This window comes from Coregonus clupeaformis, unplaced genomic scaffold, assembly GCF_020615455.1.
Source record: "Coregonus clupeaformis isolate EN_2021a unplaced genomic scaffold, ASM2061545v1 scaf0513, whole genome shotgun sequence".
NCBI lineage: Eukaryota > Metazoa > Chordata > Actinopteri > Salmoniformes > Salmonidae > Coregonus > Coregonus clupeaformis.
In genome coordinates, this window is record NW_025533968.1 from 281,941 (window position 1) to 299,013 (window position 17,073).

The window sequence follows — 17,073 nt, forward strand, 5'->3', positions numbered from 1 at the left end:
AACATTATTAAAGTGACTAGTGTTCCATTATTTAAAGTGGGCAGTGATTCCATGTCTATGTATATAGGGCAGCAGCCTCTAAGGTGCAGGTTTGAGTAGCCGGGTGGTACCCGGCTAGTGATGGCTATTTACAATATAGCCAATTTTGACTTTGCAGCTGACCCATCTAGTGGAAATCGCTCAGTTCTGCCTTAGAGACAAGACTAATCCCAATAAAAGTCAACCTGCTTAAGAGGCATTAGAAGAAGACAAAAATGTATATTACCAATTGAACAACATCTATTGCAGGATAAATCAATGTTACAGTTTACATAGCAGGCCATAAATCAATGTTGCATTTTACTTTATGGGTTGGTTATGTAGGCTTCTTTTAACCCATTGCTTTCTACTACAGATAATATTACGATTAGGATATATCTTTAAAAATAAAAATAAACTGAGTCTATCAGATTTCCAGTCATTCCAATTCATTGGATACCCCTTGATCTTTAAGAATAGGAAATATTGAAATATACACTGAGTGTACAAAACATTAAGGTACACCTACCTAATATTGAGTTGCACCCCCTTTTGCCCTCAGAACAGCCTCAATTCCTCAGGGAAGGACTCTACAAGGTGTCGGAAGTGTTCCACAGGGATGCTGGCCCATGTTGACTCCAATGCTTCCCACAGTTGTGTCAAGTTAGATGGATGTCCTTTGGGTGGTGTATCATTCTTGACACACAGGGGAAACTGTTGAGTGTGGGAAGCACAAACCGGTGCGTCTGGCACCTACTAGTACCATACACCGTTCAAAGGCACTTAAATATTTTGTCTTGCCCATCCACCCTCTGAATGGGACACATACAAAATCCATGTCTCAATTGTCTCAAGGCTTAAAAATCATTATTTAACCTGTCTCCTCCCTTCACCTACACTGATTGAAGTGGATTTAACAAGTGACATCAATAAGGGATCATAGCTTTCATCTGGATTCACCTGGTCAATCTATGCCATGGAAAGAGCAGATGTTCCTAATGTTTTATACACTCAGTGTGGCTTAGCCAAATTGTTTTACCTGAGCATAAACCAAAGACTAAGGACTAATTCGCCTACTCTGTTTTTTGTTTTAGGGTCATGGAGGGTTGATTGGGCTCATTGCTTGGAGTTGAAAAGAAATGTGCTCTCGGAAAGGCATGCTTTGAACACTACCTAAAAGTTTGAAACTAGATGGTAAAGCATGTGAAAAATGTCCATGATGAAAATAAAAGCCCCACTCGTGGTCATCTTAAATTAAACTTGTTTTTGATAGTATTGAGCACAATACCACGGGGGGTTACTCAAACTTGTTTTCCATAGGCTGGGATCCACACTATGCAGCTGTTGCAAGACTGCATTTTTCACTGGCTGGCCACTGGGGTGTATTCATTACTCAGATTCTGTTGCAAAACATTTCTTAAATGGAAGCAAATGGAACAAAACGGTGAGCTACCTCAATTTGTCCAATTATCACTCTCGTTTTGCTCCGTTTGCTTCAGATTGGTTCTTAAACGGTAAACGGTGTCCGTAATGAATTGAATCACAATGATTGATAGGCAGCTTAAACTTTTTCAATTAAACTATTATTGGGTTAAAATACACATATACATTTGTGAACAGCCATCCACAACAACCACAATCCGTAAGGCGCAAATAAATGAGAGCAGCAGTGTGAGTCACATCAAGATAGGCCTATCAATAATGCGTGATATAAATGAGCAGAAATGTGTAAAAACCTGTTTTCGCTTTGTCATTATGGGGTATCGTGTGTATTTTTTATTTATTTAATCATTTTTAGAATATGGCTGAAATGAAACAAAATGTGGAAAAAGTCAAGGGGTCTGAAAACTTTCCGAATGCACTGTAGCTCCAGGAAGGTGTTTTGGGGGTGAGGATGCTGCGTTTTTTTTGTGAGGGGGGCAGAATTTGTTTTTGTTGCCCACACTACAGACGGCTATATTGGTCTGCTAATACAGGACTAGTAAAGGCTCAGTGCACTTTTTTTATTCAGATTTTTCAAGGGGTGCTGCAGCACCCTCAGCACCCCTACCTCCTGTGGCCATGATTGGAAAAGTTCATCGCTGGTCTCGCTCTCTCAGATCTTACAGAGCAACTCATCTAAAGTCCCCCAAGTCACCGTGTTTGTGCTTCTTTGTCGCCACATTTCCAATGACATCTTTCAGGACTGTACATTAAATTACCTGTGCTCAATCATGTATAATTGACCTTGTACCTCTTGTTCCCTGGACACAATGACTCCCACTCACATGAATAGTAGCAGTGAGAGTTCAGAAAAATAGACTGACACACACAGAGATTGGTTGGATAATGAACATATTGACCAATTGCTTGGTTAACAATCAGCCAGTCGTAAGAGCAAAACCAGAACAGAACCTTTACTCAAACCTTTTGGCAATACCGACCCACACATACAAGCATGTGCACACACTTGCACACACACACACACACACGCACCCACTATCTGGCTGATGCAGGGCTGATTGATAAATATCTCAAAAGGAACGTGGAGTCTTTTATGAGAAAGGCATGTATATGACAAAAACATGTACACTATGAGTTAAGGCAATGGATCTTATAAAGCAGTGTCACAGATTCTGCCGAGGCTGCCCCTCCTCCTTGCTCGGGCAGGCTTCGGCGTTCGTCGTCACCAGAATACTAGCTGCTGCCGATCTATGTTCTATGTTTCTATGTTCTACAGTGGGGGAAAAAAGTATTTAGTCAGCCACCAATTGTGCAAGTTCTCCCACTTAAAAAGATGAGAGATGCCTGTAATTTTCATCATAGGTACACATCAACTATGACAGACAAATTGAGGAAAAAATCACTGCTCTAGAGGAGATCTGCATGGAGGAATGGGCCAAAATACCAGCAACAGTGTGTGAAAACCTTGTGAAGACTTACAGAAAACGTTTGACCTGTGTCATTGCCAACAAAGGGTATATAACAAAGTATTGAGAAACTTTTGTTATTGACCAAATACTTATTTTCCACCATAATTTGCAAATAAATTCATTAAAAATCCTACAATGTGATTTTCTGGATTTGTTTTTCTCATTTTGTCTGTCATAGTTGACGTGTACCTATGATTAAAATTACAGGCCTCTCTCATCTTTTTAAGTGGGAGAACTTGCACAATTGGTGGCTGACTAAATACTTTTTTTCCCCACTGTACCTGTTGTTGTCTGATTGTCACACACCTGTTTCCCATCATGTAATTACTCCTTCCCTATTTAACCCAGTGGCTCCCAATGTGTTTTGTGCGTGTTTGTTTTTTGTTTCGTGTGTCGTAGGTGAGCGGGTTAGTTCCTCCCTCTGTGGAGGTATTTTGTATTGTTTTCTTTACTTATTCAGTAAAGTACGTTTCATAGAGTTCTGTGTCCTGCCCCTGACTTCGATCCACCACATTACACTGACACCCGGGACAAGCAGAGAGAGAGAATTCAGATCCCACATCAAACATCACAAAACCGTAATATTACAGAAGGTCATGCCTGATGTTACCATCAACATTTAAAAGATTCAAGCCAACAACAACTTCCATGAAACCAAACATTAACACAAGCATTTTCAAATGTCAGGTTTAAACCCCCGTTATCATCATCTTTACGCATGTGGCCATCATGTTACAGATGCTCACACTCTTCACCTGCTCAACACTCAAATCAATAAAGAACTCAACATTAACACATCTGTCATTAAAATTAAAATTACACTCTTAGAAAAAAGGGTTCCAAAAGGTCCCCATAGGAGAGACCTTTTTGGTTCCAGTTAAAACCCTTTTTGGTTCCAGGTAGAACTATTTTGGGTTGCATGTAGAACCCTCTGTGGAAAGGGTTCTACATGGAACCCAAAACAGTTCTACCTGGAACCAACAAGGGTTATTCAAAGGGTTCTCCTATGGGGACAGCCGAAGAACCCTTTTAGGTTCTAGATAGCACCTTTTTTTTCTAAGAGTGTACCTTCAGATATGGGTCAAAACAGTACTTGGTTTCTTTCAAATACTTTAGGTGCGCTTGATTTCGCTTGCCCGACTTAATAGAACCAATAGAACCGCCCCAAAAGTACAAACCCCGCCCACCTGACACATTGAGTCAGCTAAATCAAAGGGATAAAGTATTTTAAAGAAAACAAATACAATTATATCCAGGTCTGGTTACCAGTACCATCAACAGTATCACAGAACCATTTGACTCTGAGTGCCTCATCTTGCCCCCCAGCCAGCTCTCTCTGTAATTGAGCCTGCGGACAAGGTTACTGAGTGCCTAATTTCCAACAAGCTAATGCATAATGTAGCATATAACCAGTAGCCTCCTAATAGAACGTTTCCCAAATGTCACCCTATTCCTCTTTAGTGCACTATTTTTGACCAGGCCTATAGGGTACCTTCCGTCAAGTATTGTTTACCAATTTCTTCTTTCCCACAGTCCTGAACTCAATCAGTTCTTAAAGGCACAGCACAGCAACCAAATGAATGGTTGAGATTGTATTTGGAGAAGCAGCTGGACATGTGATCTCTACAAATGTGATGTTAATATGGCAAGATCATGATATTATTTTACTAGACAACATTAAGTCCAACATGAGGTACATGACCTCACACTGGAATTGCAATTAAACTGCAGCATAAATAGAGGTGAGAAGTCTGTTTGTCTTGAGAAAAAAAAATCTATACATGATGTAAGAGAGAAAATAAAGAATATTCTCTCGCTGAGAAGTTTAGGAAAGGCCGAAACGGTGTTGTAATTATTTTTGGCCTGTTTTGAAATACAGTTGCTAGTGAAAGTCTATACACCACTTTCACTGTCTATACACCACATTTTGCTGCCTTAAAATTAAATCTAAAAAGGGATTGAATTATGTATTTTTTCCTAGCGATCTACATAACCTACTCCACATTTTGAAAGTGAAATAATATTTTTTGAACATTTTCCAATTTACTAATAAAAAATGAGGATGCATTGATTATGTCTTCACACCCCAGAGTTAATACTTGCTGGAAGCACCTTTGGCAGAGATTGTAAATGTCAATCATTTTGAATATGATACTACCAACCTTACACAAATCTTAAGGCAACAGATATCCAGTGTTTTTGTCAAAATTGCTCAAGCTCAGTAAATTTGGTTGGGAATCATTGATGTATTCTACAGTAATATTCAAACGATGTCTCTGTTTTTTTGTTGTTTTTTTAAAGCAGATTTAACTTAGGACGGAGACTGGACCATTCAGGAACACCCAACACCTCCTGGAAAGCCATTCTGGTGTGTCTTTGGCATTAACATTTTTGTAATTGTCCCACAGAAAAATTATTATATCCCAGGGTAAGGTTTTCCTCTAACGTTTTACATTAACGTCATTTAGCAGACGCTCTTATCCAGAGCGACTTACAGTTAGTGAGTGCATACATTTTCATACTGGCCCCCCGTGGGAATCGAACCCACAAACCTGGCATTGCAAACGCCATGCTCTACCAACTGAGCTACACAGGACTTTATCTGGGACTTTACCTGGGCTCTGCGACAAGGTTTGATTATTGCTGTCCATCTATGATTCCCAAGCAAATTTAATGAGCTTGAGCAATTTTGTCAAAACCAATGGACATATGTTTCCCTAAGAGTTGTGCAATGTTGGTAGAATATTATTCAAAATGATTCACAGCTTTAATGGCAGGCAAAAGGTGCTTCCACCAAGTATTAACTCTGGGGTGTGAAGACATACAGTGGGGAAAATAAGTATTTAGTCAGCCACCAATTGTGCAAGTTCTCCCACTTAAAAAGATGAGAGAGGCCTGTAATTTTCATCATAGGTACACGTCAACTATGACAGACAAATTGACGAAAAAAATTCCAGAAAATCACATTGTAGGATTTTTAATGAATTTATTTGCAAATTATGGTGGAAAATAAGTATTTGGTCACCTACAAACAAGCAAGATTTCTGGCTCTCACAGACCTGTAACTTCTTCTTTAAGAGGCTCCTCTGTCCTCCACTCGTTACCTGTATTAATGGCACCTGTTTGAACTTGTTATCAGTATAAAAGACACCTGTCCACAACCTCAAACAGTCACACTCCAAACTCCACTATGGGCAAGACCAAAGAGCTGTCAAAGGACACCAGAAACAAAACTGTAGACCTGCACCAGGCTGGGAAGACTGAATCTGCAATAGGTAAGCAGCTTGGTTTGAAGAAATCAACTGTGGGAGCAATTATTAGGAAATGGAAGACATACAAGACCACTGATAATCTCCCTCGATCTGGGGCTCCACGCAAGATCTCACCCCGTGGGGTCAAAATGATCACAAGAACGGTGAGCAAAAATCCCAGAACCACACGGGGGGACCTAGTGAATGACCTGCAGAGAGCTGGGCCCAAAGTAACAAAGCCTACCATCAGTAACACACTACGCCGCCAGGGACTCAAATCCTGCAGTGCCAGACGTGTCCCCCTGCTTAAGCCAGTACATGTCCAGGCCGGTCTGAAGTTTGCTAGAGTGCATATGGATGATCCAGAAGAGGATTGGGAGAATGTCATATGGTCAGATGAAACCAAAATAGAACTTTTTGGTAAAAACTCAACCCGTCGTGTTTGGAGGACAAAGAATGCTGAGTTGCATCCAAAGAACACCATACCTACTGTGAAGCATGGGGGTGGAAACATCATGCTTTGGGGCTGTTTATCTGCAAAGGGACCAGGACGACTGATCCGTGTAAAGGAAAGAATGAATGGGGCCATGTATCGTGAGATTTTGAGTGAAAACCTCCTTCCAACAGCAAGGGCATTGAAGATGAAACGTGGCTGGGTCTTTCAGCATGACAATGATCCCAAACACACCGCCCGGGCAACGAAGGAGTGGCTTCGTAAGAAGCATTTCAAAGTCCTGGAGTGACCTAGCGAGTCTTCGGATGGAGTTGAAAGTCCGTGTTACCCAGCGACAGCCCCAAAACATCACTGCTCTTGAGGAGATCTGCATGGAGGAATTGGCCAAAATACCAGCAACAGTGTGTGAAAACCTTGTGAAGACTTACACAAAACGTTTGACCTGTGTCATTGCCAACAAAGGGTATATAACAAAGTATTGAGAAACTTTTGTTATTGACCAAATACTTATTTTCCACCATAATTTGCAAATAAATTCATTAAAAATCCTACAATGTGATTTTCTGGAGAAAAAAAATCTCATTTTGTCTGTCATAGTTGATGTGTACCTATGATGAAAATTACAGGCCTCTCTCATTACAGGCCTCTCTCATATTTTTAAGTGGGAGAACTTGCACAATTGGTGGCTGACTAAATACTTTTTTTCCCCACTGTATGCACTCGCTGGGTAGGCACTGTAACAGAAACTGAAATTGACTCACACAACCACAATGTGTGAATCCAAAATTGGAATAGATTGTGTATAACAGCCTAGAAGGCATTGTAAATGTCAGCACACTTGTTCGCCACGGCAGGACTGAAATTGAATTTTTGTTAAAACCTCTGTTTCCTGAAAGTGTAATTTGATTATGAAGGGGCAGAGAAGATGAATCAACATTCCTTTGGATCTTGCTTGAGGTCATCAGACAGATGTCACCCTATTTGTGCTTCTTTGACGCCACATTTCCATCTTTCAGGTGGTTCATGTGCCGTACATGAAATGCCCTGCGCTCATTCATGTGACTGACCTCACGTTCCCTCGACACAATGACTCACACTCCCATGAATAGTAGCAGAGTGGGAGTTCAGAAAAATTGGCTACACACACACACACACACACACACACACAGAGACTCTTAATGGAAGAAGAAAGGGAGTTCAGAAATAATAGTGCACAAAACGATACCATTATCTATGAATCACACCAACCCATCGTTGTCACATGGCATACTTTAATGGCTTTTGAAAAGAGATAAAGTTCAAACCAACAAGGGGGTTGGATAATGAACATATTGACCAATTGCTCTGTTAACAATCAGTCAGTCATAATACACTACTAAAGAGCTAAATCAGAACAGAAACTTTACTCAAACCCTTTGGCAATACCGACACACACATGCAAGCATCTGCACACACTCACGCACGCACACGCATGCACACACACACACACTATCTGGCTGGTGCAGGGCTGACCATGTAAAGTAAAAATATACATTTTACACTTTTTTAAAGAAGGACAGGACTTTGAATCACTTATATATAATACTACAAACACAGACACATCTAAAACACAATAATTGGTGGAGAATCATAATTCATGAACAAATTGATAAATATCTCAAAAGGAACGTGGAGTCTTTTATGAGAAAGGCATGTACACGACAAAAACATGTGCACTATGAGTTAAGGCAATGGATCTCAGAAAGCACAGATAGAGGGAGAATTCATAATTCAGATCCCATATCACATTTACATCACAAAATCATAATATTACAGATACTCATGCCTGATGTTACCATCAACTCACAGTATACCGTAGTATCAACATTTAAAACATTCAAAAACAAGAACATGAAACCAAACATTAACACAAGCATGTTCAAATGTCAGGTTTAAACCACCATCATTATCGTCTGTACACATGAACATCATGTCACAGATGCTCACACTCTTCACCCGGTCCGCACAACATTCAAATGAATAAAGAACTAAACGTTATCACAGACATGTACAATCTGTCATTCAAATCACCATCAGGTCTGGGTGAAAACGGTACTGGTTTTCTTTCACATACTTTAAGTGTGCTTGATTTCACTTGCCCTACAATAGAATAGTCCCGTAAGTGCAAATCCCACCCACCTGGTGCTCTTGGTCAGCTAAATAAAATGGATATAAAGTATTTTAAAGAAAACAAATAAAATTGTATCCAGGTCTGGTTACCAGTACCTTCAACAGTTTCACTTAACCCTTTGACTCTGAGTGCCTCATCTTGCCCCCCAGCCGGCTCTCTCTGTAATTGTGCCTGGGGACGAGGTTACTGAGTACCTAATTTCCAACAAGCTAATGCATAATGTAGCATATAACCAGTAGCCTTCTCATTATAGAAAGTGTCCCAAATGTCACCCTATTCCTCTTTAGTGCACTATTTTTGACCAGACCAAAAGGGTTCCTTCCGTCAAGTATAGTTTACCACTTTCTTCTTTCTCACAGTCCTGAACTCAATCAGTTCTGAAAGGTTTGGTCTGTTACTTTCACTTATTTATCCAACTGAAAGCATATTTATGCTCTGGTACTTTGGCAACTAGTATTTTTTAAAGTATTTTTTTAACCTCCCGCTTTGGGCTGGATGTGTCAATATGTATACATACAGTACATAAATAATCTATGAGCAGAATTACTATTTTATGTCAATTAGCCACGAAATCCCTAGTTTGAAACTGACTGTTTTTTGGAAGCTGTGCGGCAGAACTTTCCCTACATTTACCCCCACGTGGGCCAGCCCTTAGCAATTTGAGTTTCGGCCAATGAGCTTCAGCCCCTCGTCATTTGAGTGACAGCTAGCAAGAATCACACACAGCAGAGCGAGAGACAGCAATGACGTGGTCACATATCTGCACATTTTCGGGGACCACAAAAGTACCAGAGAATATCTTTAATAGCTATCACCACATGTGCAGTCAGCTGTACATGTTTCAACCTGTATCTTATGCAGGGACTGCCAGCAGATTTAGGGAGGAAATGTCTTCAGCCCACCTCCATTACTTCATCCCTGTTGATGAGCATATGTGTTGAGTATACACCTTCTGTCAAGTATAGTTTACCACAGTCCTGAACTCAATCAATTTTGAAAGGTTCGATCTGTTACTTTTGTTTACAGTCAATGGTTAAAAGTGCCGCCCCTGCACTTGTTAGTAAACTTTAGGAGTGGATTTTGGCAAATGTACAGAACCTTACATAAATTCTGTGGGTAACCTTCAGTTACATTTGCCATGCGAGACCCACCGCCACAGTATACAAAAGTGCAGGGATAGCACTTTCGACTGGAAGTGAAAGTTACAGATTGTTCCTTCAAACTCTAGCTCCATCAGCCCCTCGCCTTCCTGCAACTCCCCGACAGCAGCAGTGAAACTCAGGGAGCGGAATATCACGCTCACAGTCATCATCCCCACTGGTTAGAAAGTTCTGTCTTCAACAAAAACTCAATAAAAAGCTCGCAGGGATCCACCACACATAACAATTTGTGTGCAGTGGGCGAGACAATGTCAATCAGCGAGAATTAAGACAATATTATTTTTGTAGGAACAGATTATGGAATAAACAGCTGCTGTTGAAACGACAAAACTCCAAGGTGGTGTCTTTGCCTTTTGAAGTCCAATGACAGAAGAACTAGACAGAGCCAGAACTAAAAGAGATAGAAGAACTAGACAGAGTCAGAACTAAAGAGATAGAAGAACTAGACAGAGTCAGAACTAAAAGAGATAGAAGAACTAGACAGAGTCAGAACTAAAGAGACAGAAGAACTAGACAGAGTCAGAACTAAAAGAGATAGAAGAACTAGACAGAGTCAGAACTAAAAGAGATAGAACTAGACGGAGCCAGAACTAAAGAGATAGAAGAACTAGACAGAGACGTTTTGCAGGTTTACAAAAATAAATTACAACAGATGTGGTGCAACGCGGTCCCGAGACAAAGCAGAATTGTCTATGCCACGACAATACTGTTCTGCTAACATACACTGAGTGTGCAAAACATTAAGGACACCTGCTCTTTCCATGGCATAGACTGACCAGGTGAATCCAAGTGAAAGCTATGATCCCTTATTGATGTCACTTGTTAAATCCACTTAATTCAGTGTAGATGAAGGGGAGGAGACAGGTTAAAGAAGGATTTTTAAGCCATGAGACAATTGAGACATGGATTGTTTATGTGTGCTATTCAGATGGTGAATGGGTAAGACAAAAGACTGGCGCAGTGGTCTAAGGCACTGCATTGCAGTGCTAGCTGTGCCACAAGAGATCCTGGTTCGAATCCAGGCTCTGTCGTAGCTGGCCGCGACTGGGAGACCCATGGGGCGGTGCGCAATTGGCCCAGCGTCGTCCAGGGTAGGGGAGGGAATGGCCGGCAGGGATGTAGCTCAGTTGGTAGAGCATGGCGTTTGCAACGCCAGGGTTGTGGGTTCGATTTCCACGGGGGGGGGAATTTAAATAATAATGTATGCACTCACTAAACTGTAAGTCGCTCTGGATAAGAGTGTCTGCTAAATGACTAAAATGTTAAGTGCCTTTGAACAGGGTATGGTAGTAGATGCCGGGCGCACTGGTTTGTGTCAAGAACTGCAATGATGCTGGGTGTTTCCCGTGTGTATCAAGAATTGTCCACCACCCAAAGGACATCCAGCCAACTTGACACAACTGTGGGAAGCATTGGAGTCAACATGGGCCAGCATCCCTGTGGAATGCTTTCGACACCTTGTAGAGTCCATGCCCCGACGAATTTAGGCTGTTCTGATGGCAAAAGGGGGGGGTGCAACTCAATATTAGGAAGGTGCCTTAGTGTTTTGTACACTCAGTGTATACAGTATGTGCTAACAATTGCTGGTTTCGGTGTTGCATTTGTTGCTAGACCTCCCCAACCCCTGCTCATATCCATGTGAGACCTTTCTTCCTGAAGGTGGCGCTGTCATGAAAGTTTAAAGATCTCACATTTCCTGTTCAAGAGCCCCCACTGTATTTGGCTAATAACGCAGTCCTTCAACAGGACTCACCTCCAAATGCAGCAACTTTACATGTCTTTAATTGTCAAATAAACTCAATCATTCACTCAATCCCAACCCAAGTGCATTCTGGTAGTTGTAGTTAACTGACAGCTACTATGGGCTCCACTGATAGAATGTCTGTTTTATGGGCATGTCTAGCGGAGAAGAGGACATGCCTGTCTTTAGGAGGCTGGTGAAAGGACGAAGAGTGGCTTGGCCGAGAAGAGGCGTGTCTCGGGTGTGAAGAGGCGTGACTCGGCCGAGAGCAGGTGCGGCTCTCCGGCCAGGCGGCTCTGTGGCAGGGTGCGCAGGAGGGCGGAGCCACCAGCACCGGCCCCACCCCTCCACGCCCCCTCCTCCAGCACATGCCCAATAGCAGCTTTAGCTCCTGGCGGAAGGCAGGGTTCAGACAACAGTAGATGAAGGGATTGTAACACGTCGAGCTCATCGCCAGCCAATGAAAACAGAAATACAAGGCATTGGATGACTGAATGGCCTGGCTGGAGAGAAGCACCACGTAGCAGTTCAGAGGGAACCAGCAAACCGCGAACACCCCAACAACCGCCAACAACATAGCCAGGGTGCGCCTACGCTGCCGCCGTTGCACAGCGAACTGCGCAGTGGTGGTGTCCCCGATAGCGTTACGTCGCCACAGGCGGCGTGCCACGGTTGAGTAGGCAGCGGTGATGATGAGGAGGGGTAGGACGTAGAGGAGGATGAAGGTGAGGAGGTCGATGCACTGCCAGTAGACGTCAGAGGGCTCGGGGAAGTCGGGGACACAAAGGCTGCGCACCTTCTCTTTACTGAGAGAGGGGGTGAGAAGGAGATTGAAAGGAGGGAGAGAGAGGAGAATGAGCGAGAGCCCATAACCAGCTATGAGTATAACACAGGGAAGAATACACTCGTGAAAAATCAACAAGAGAAACAGCAATAATATTGGAAACCCCAAAACAAGAGAGTGAGAGTGAGAGAGGCTGGAGGAAAGAGAGAAGTGTGAGAAAATAATACCTGGTGGGCATTGTGTACACAAAGGTGAAGTGTTTGGTTGATCGATATAGTGTGTGTGTGTGTGTGTGTGTGTGTGTGTGTGTGTTTGTGTGTGTGTGCGTGTGGGTGTGGGTGGGTACCTGTGCACGAAGGTGAGGTGTTTGTTCTATCGATTTAGTGTGTGTGTGTGTGTATGTGTGGGTACCTGTGCGTGAAGTATTTGTTCTATCGATTTGTGTGTGTGCATGCGTGTGCATGTGGGTGGATGGGTACCTGTACACAAAGGTGAAGTGTGTGTGTGTGTGTATTTATGTGCGTGTACCTGTACACGAAGGTTAGGAGCTTCTGGTAGATGGCATGAGGCAAGGAGAAGCAGCTGGCCATGACCCAGATGAGAATCACACACACAACGCCGCGAGCTGGGGACATGCGGGGCCTCAGAGGGTGGAGAATGACCTGCACACACACACACACACACAGTGTTTTTATCAGGCCATGACACACACTCCATTACACACACCTGCTGCTATTCTCTGTTACACACTCCTCCCTTACAAACCACACTTTTGGTTTGAGATAAAAATCGTACTCAAACTCCGCTTGAGCTCTGTAGCTCATAAATACATAGTAGACTCATATCCAAGACAACTCTATGAAAAACAACTGAATGTGAATGCCACCAAATATTCATTCTATTGAAAGGATAGACTACAGCAGATGCCAGAAAATAACATACTTGTCTCTATAGCTTGGAAGCTGCCTTGTCCCTCAAACTATGACAATAAACAAATAATTTAATGTTACATCTACTGTCACGCTCCATTGAAATAGACCTATGCCTAAAAATGTATTTCTAAGAGTACAAAACAACAGAATAGTTGCCTGTATCAAACTGTCAGCCTGGTAACAAGCTAACAATTAGCGAGTCTATTTGAGAAACCTCTTGAGCTAAGGCACTTTCAGCACTGCCGCGTGGACAGCTCCCCCTCGCGCTTTCGAGAGCTGACGCTGCCCCCACTTTCCTTACAGCTTTCCTTTACAGATTTTATTTTACTAGACTAAGAAAATTGCAACACTTTAATTAGATGAAGCACACACACGACATTCACGATATTCACCCATTTTATGCATGACTGTTAACCTACCTGGCGTCTGTCCAGCGCGATTGCCGTGAGCGTGAGTGTGGATACGTGTAGGGAGCAGTACTGGACGAACCGGCTGATGTGGCACATACCCTTCCCGAACCACCAGCTGCTGTTCACAAAGCGGACCTGACGGAGACCACACAGGCATGTTGACGAGGTTGTTTGTTACTGGCATGATGAAGTGATGAAAAGCTGGAGCTTTCCTATCCATATGCGCGTTATAGATCGATTTAGCACACACAGACATACCACACTCACTACAAGCACTCTCATCATCCAAACCACCTGTGGATAATTGGTTAAAAGTTATTTGAAACCTATCGGTCCTTCCCCTTCAAGAGATAGTCACTGATCTACCATGGTGAAAAAGGTTAAAATAATATATTTAATTTTTATACCGTAAGAATCTCAAAGACGCTCTTAAAACAACAGAGAGAGAGAAAGAGAGAGAGAGAGAGAGAGAGAGAGAGAGAGAGAGAGAGAGAGAGAGAGAGAGAGAGAGAGAGAGAGTGTGTGTGTGTGTGTGTGTGTGTGTGTAGTCATCTGTGTACAGTGATGTTTGTTGTGCCTGTGCCCATAGACAGTAGCGAGGTTGTCATGTCCCCGGTCGGTCTCGCACCAAAGTAAAGGGCATGTTGAGCAGCGTGATGAGAATGTCTGCCACCGCGAGGTTGATGATGAACAGGCTCGTGGCGGAGTGCATCCGCTTGTTCTTGATCACCACATGGCACACCAGCGTGTTTCCGAACAGCGAGATGACAATGATGAACGAGTAAGCCACCACCAGTAGGGATTTCACGGTCCCGTTATGGGACTCTCCCCCGTAGCGCTTTTTACCCGCCATGGAACGCCAGTCCGCGAGCGTGTCCTCGTCCAGGTCCAGCGAGAAGACATTTGTCCGATTGGGCGTGTACGGGTCTGACAGGTTCAGCAGCACTTCTGCATCCACAAATAGACCCCCGCCGAAAATGGTTGAGTTGTTGTATTCCGGTGCCCCCAACCCGTCGAGGCTGGTGGCCAAATAGGTGAGGGACAGCCACAGACACGCACCTCGCATATCTGCCGGGAGGGTTTTAAAGATGAGCTCGGGGCGTCCAATCATCGGACTCCCTCGCGCGCATCAGTGGCGGCGCGAGGAGAGGGGGACATTCTTTCTCTGTGCATATACTGGAGGAGATGTGATGCGCGCGATGTGTTGGCAGCACTTTTAAACCCGTGCGTCCCGTGCGTCCAACCCGTGTGTGTGTGTCAGATATTGGCGGCTCAATGCTTGTTTGTTCACACTGAGAGAGAAGATGAGCGAAGCATAGAGATAGAGAGAGAGAGGTGGGGGGAAGTGGGAGAGAAGGGAGAGAGAGAGAGAGAGAGAGAGAGATCAAAGTATGAATGCTTACATGTTTACTTTTTACAATGATCAATGAGGTACAGCAGTGTTCTGTGAAACTCTTTGTTGTATATAGCTGTTGATTTGATGGTTATTGTATCTTATTTGTAGCCTACCATCAATTACAATCATCGTATTTGTACTGTATGTACTGTGAATTATGGCATCTTCAGTTAATTAAATCTCAATGGGACACATGAAAAGGTTGAGGAGAGACAGACAGACAGACAGACAGACAGACAGACAGATGGACATATCAAACTGGTATCTGATATAACTAACTAACAGACAGACAGACAGACCGTTTTAATTTTCCCATGCATACAGTATTTTGAAACGATAAGGCAGGAGGGGCTCACTCTTGCACCATCAAAAAAGATATGATGGATCTGATTATCGTTCTTCAATTCCCAAACTTGCTAGTAAAAGTGTATTCCATCACCCTTTATTCATCTTTGAGAGTACACACATTGTCACGTCTACTCCTGCTCATCCCCTCCGGCGTGTGACGTCACCGGAATACTAGCCACCGGTCCTGGGATTTATCATTATGCACACCTGGCATCCATCATTACGCGCACCTGCAGATCATTATGATTCACACCTAGACTCCATTACCTTCCTCATTACCTCCCCTTCGTTCATTCCTCAGTCGGTATTGTTCCTGTGTTCATGCTATATTGCCACTGTTACGCTGTCTCGGTTCATGTTTGTTGTTTTATTAAACGTTGCACCTGCTTCTCGACTCACAGCGTCATTGTTACAGAATACCGACTCAAACCATGGAAGCAGCAGGAAATTCGAATATCTCTCAGACGGTCAATGAACAGGGTTATCTACGTCAACACCATGACCAGCTGGCACAACTGGGATCGGCTATGGAGGAGGTTCTTCTCAGTGTGCAACATCTCGAACACACCCGGGTGAATACTCTACAACCAGTCAACCCAGCGAGCCAGCACATCAGCCCATTCAGCAATCCGCTCAGGTCTGCTTCCCTGTCCCCTGTGGTTCCACGTCGGTTGAGAGTCCTGTGGTTGCCCTTCAGCCCAACAATCCAGAAGTATACCAGGACCTGCGGGAGGTATTCTCCGCGCCACCTGTCTTCCTCCTCATCACCCCTAGGACTGTGCCATCAACCTGCTTTCAGGTTCTGCACCTCCGTGCAGATGCATTTACCCTCTGTCGGTGGCTGAGACCCAGGCCATGGAGGATTACATCGAAGAGGCTCTCCAACAAGATTTCATCCACACGTCCACTTCCCCTGTGTCGGCTGGTTTCTTCTTTGTGCCAAGAAGGATGGAGGGTTACGTCCCTGCATTGACTACAGAGGACTCAACGAAATCCCCACAAAGTATCGGTACACTCTCCCATTGGTGCCGTCAGCCATCGAGCAGCTCCGCGGGGCCCAGTTCTTTACCAAACGGGACCTGTGGAGTGCATAAATCTCATCCGCACCCGGGAGGGGGATGAGTGGAAGCATGATGCCTGGTCACTTTGAGTACTTGGTGATGCCATATGGCTTAGCCAATTCTCTGTCAGTGTTCCAGGCATTCGTTAACAAGGTGTTCAGGGACATGCTCGGCCACCAGGTGGTCGTGTATATCGATGACATCCTGATCTACTCGGCTACCCTGGAGGATCACATCATTAACGTTCGAGCAGTCCTGGAACACCTCCTCACCAACCACCTGTTCGTCAAGGCTGAGAAGTGCCAATTTCACCAGAGTACGGTCTCTTTCTTAGGCTACCAAATCAGGGTGTGTGTGGGGGGTACTGTCACGCCCCTGGCTCTGGGGACTCTTAAATGTTGAGCCAGGGTGTGGATTTTCATTGTTTAGTTTTCTA

At 43.7% G+C, this 17,073-nt stretch overlaps 1 protein-coding gene across 1 annotated transcript; it reads right to left on the reverse strand.

Annotated features, from left to right (window-relative positions):
* Window positions 1-11,483: 11,483 nt before the first annotated feature.
* Window positions 11,484-14,989, reverse strand: LOC121562127 (probable G-protein coupled receptor 83). Its single transcript, XM_045215783.1, has 5 exons — window positions 14,461-14,989; window positions 13,842-13,967; window positions 13,019-13,152; window positions 11,965-12,512; window positions 11,484-11,889 (listed from the first exon to the last, which is right to left on the reverse strand). The coding sequence occupies exons 1-5, from the start codon at window positions 14,941-14,943 to the stop codon at window positions 11,810-11,812; spliced, it is 1,371 nt and encodes a 456-aa protein (XP_045071718.1). The 5' UTR covers window positions 14,944-14,989; the 3' UTR covers window positions 11,484-11,809.
* Window positions 14,990-17,073: the final 2,084 nt, after the last annotated feature.

What these genes read in the sequence shown, in the direction of transcription:
- LOC121562127 (XM_045215783.1), bottom strand. Translation starts at nt 14,943, where the DNA reads ATGATTGGACGCCCCGAGCTCATCTTTAAAACCCTCCCGGCAGATATG. An exon ending in TCAACATGCCCTTTACTTTG is followed by an intron (nt 13,968 to 14,460) that starts GTGCGAGACCGA and finishes GGTCTCCGTCAG; the next exon opens with GTCCGCTTTGTGAACAGCAG. An exon ending in TCGCGCTGGACAGACGCCAG is followed by an intron (nt 13,153 to 13,841) that starts GTAGGTTAACAG and finishes GTGTGTGTGCAG; the next exon opens with GTCATTCTCCACCCTCTGAG.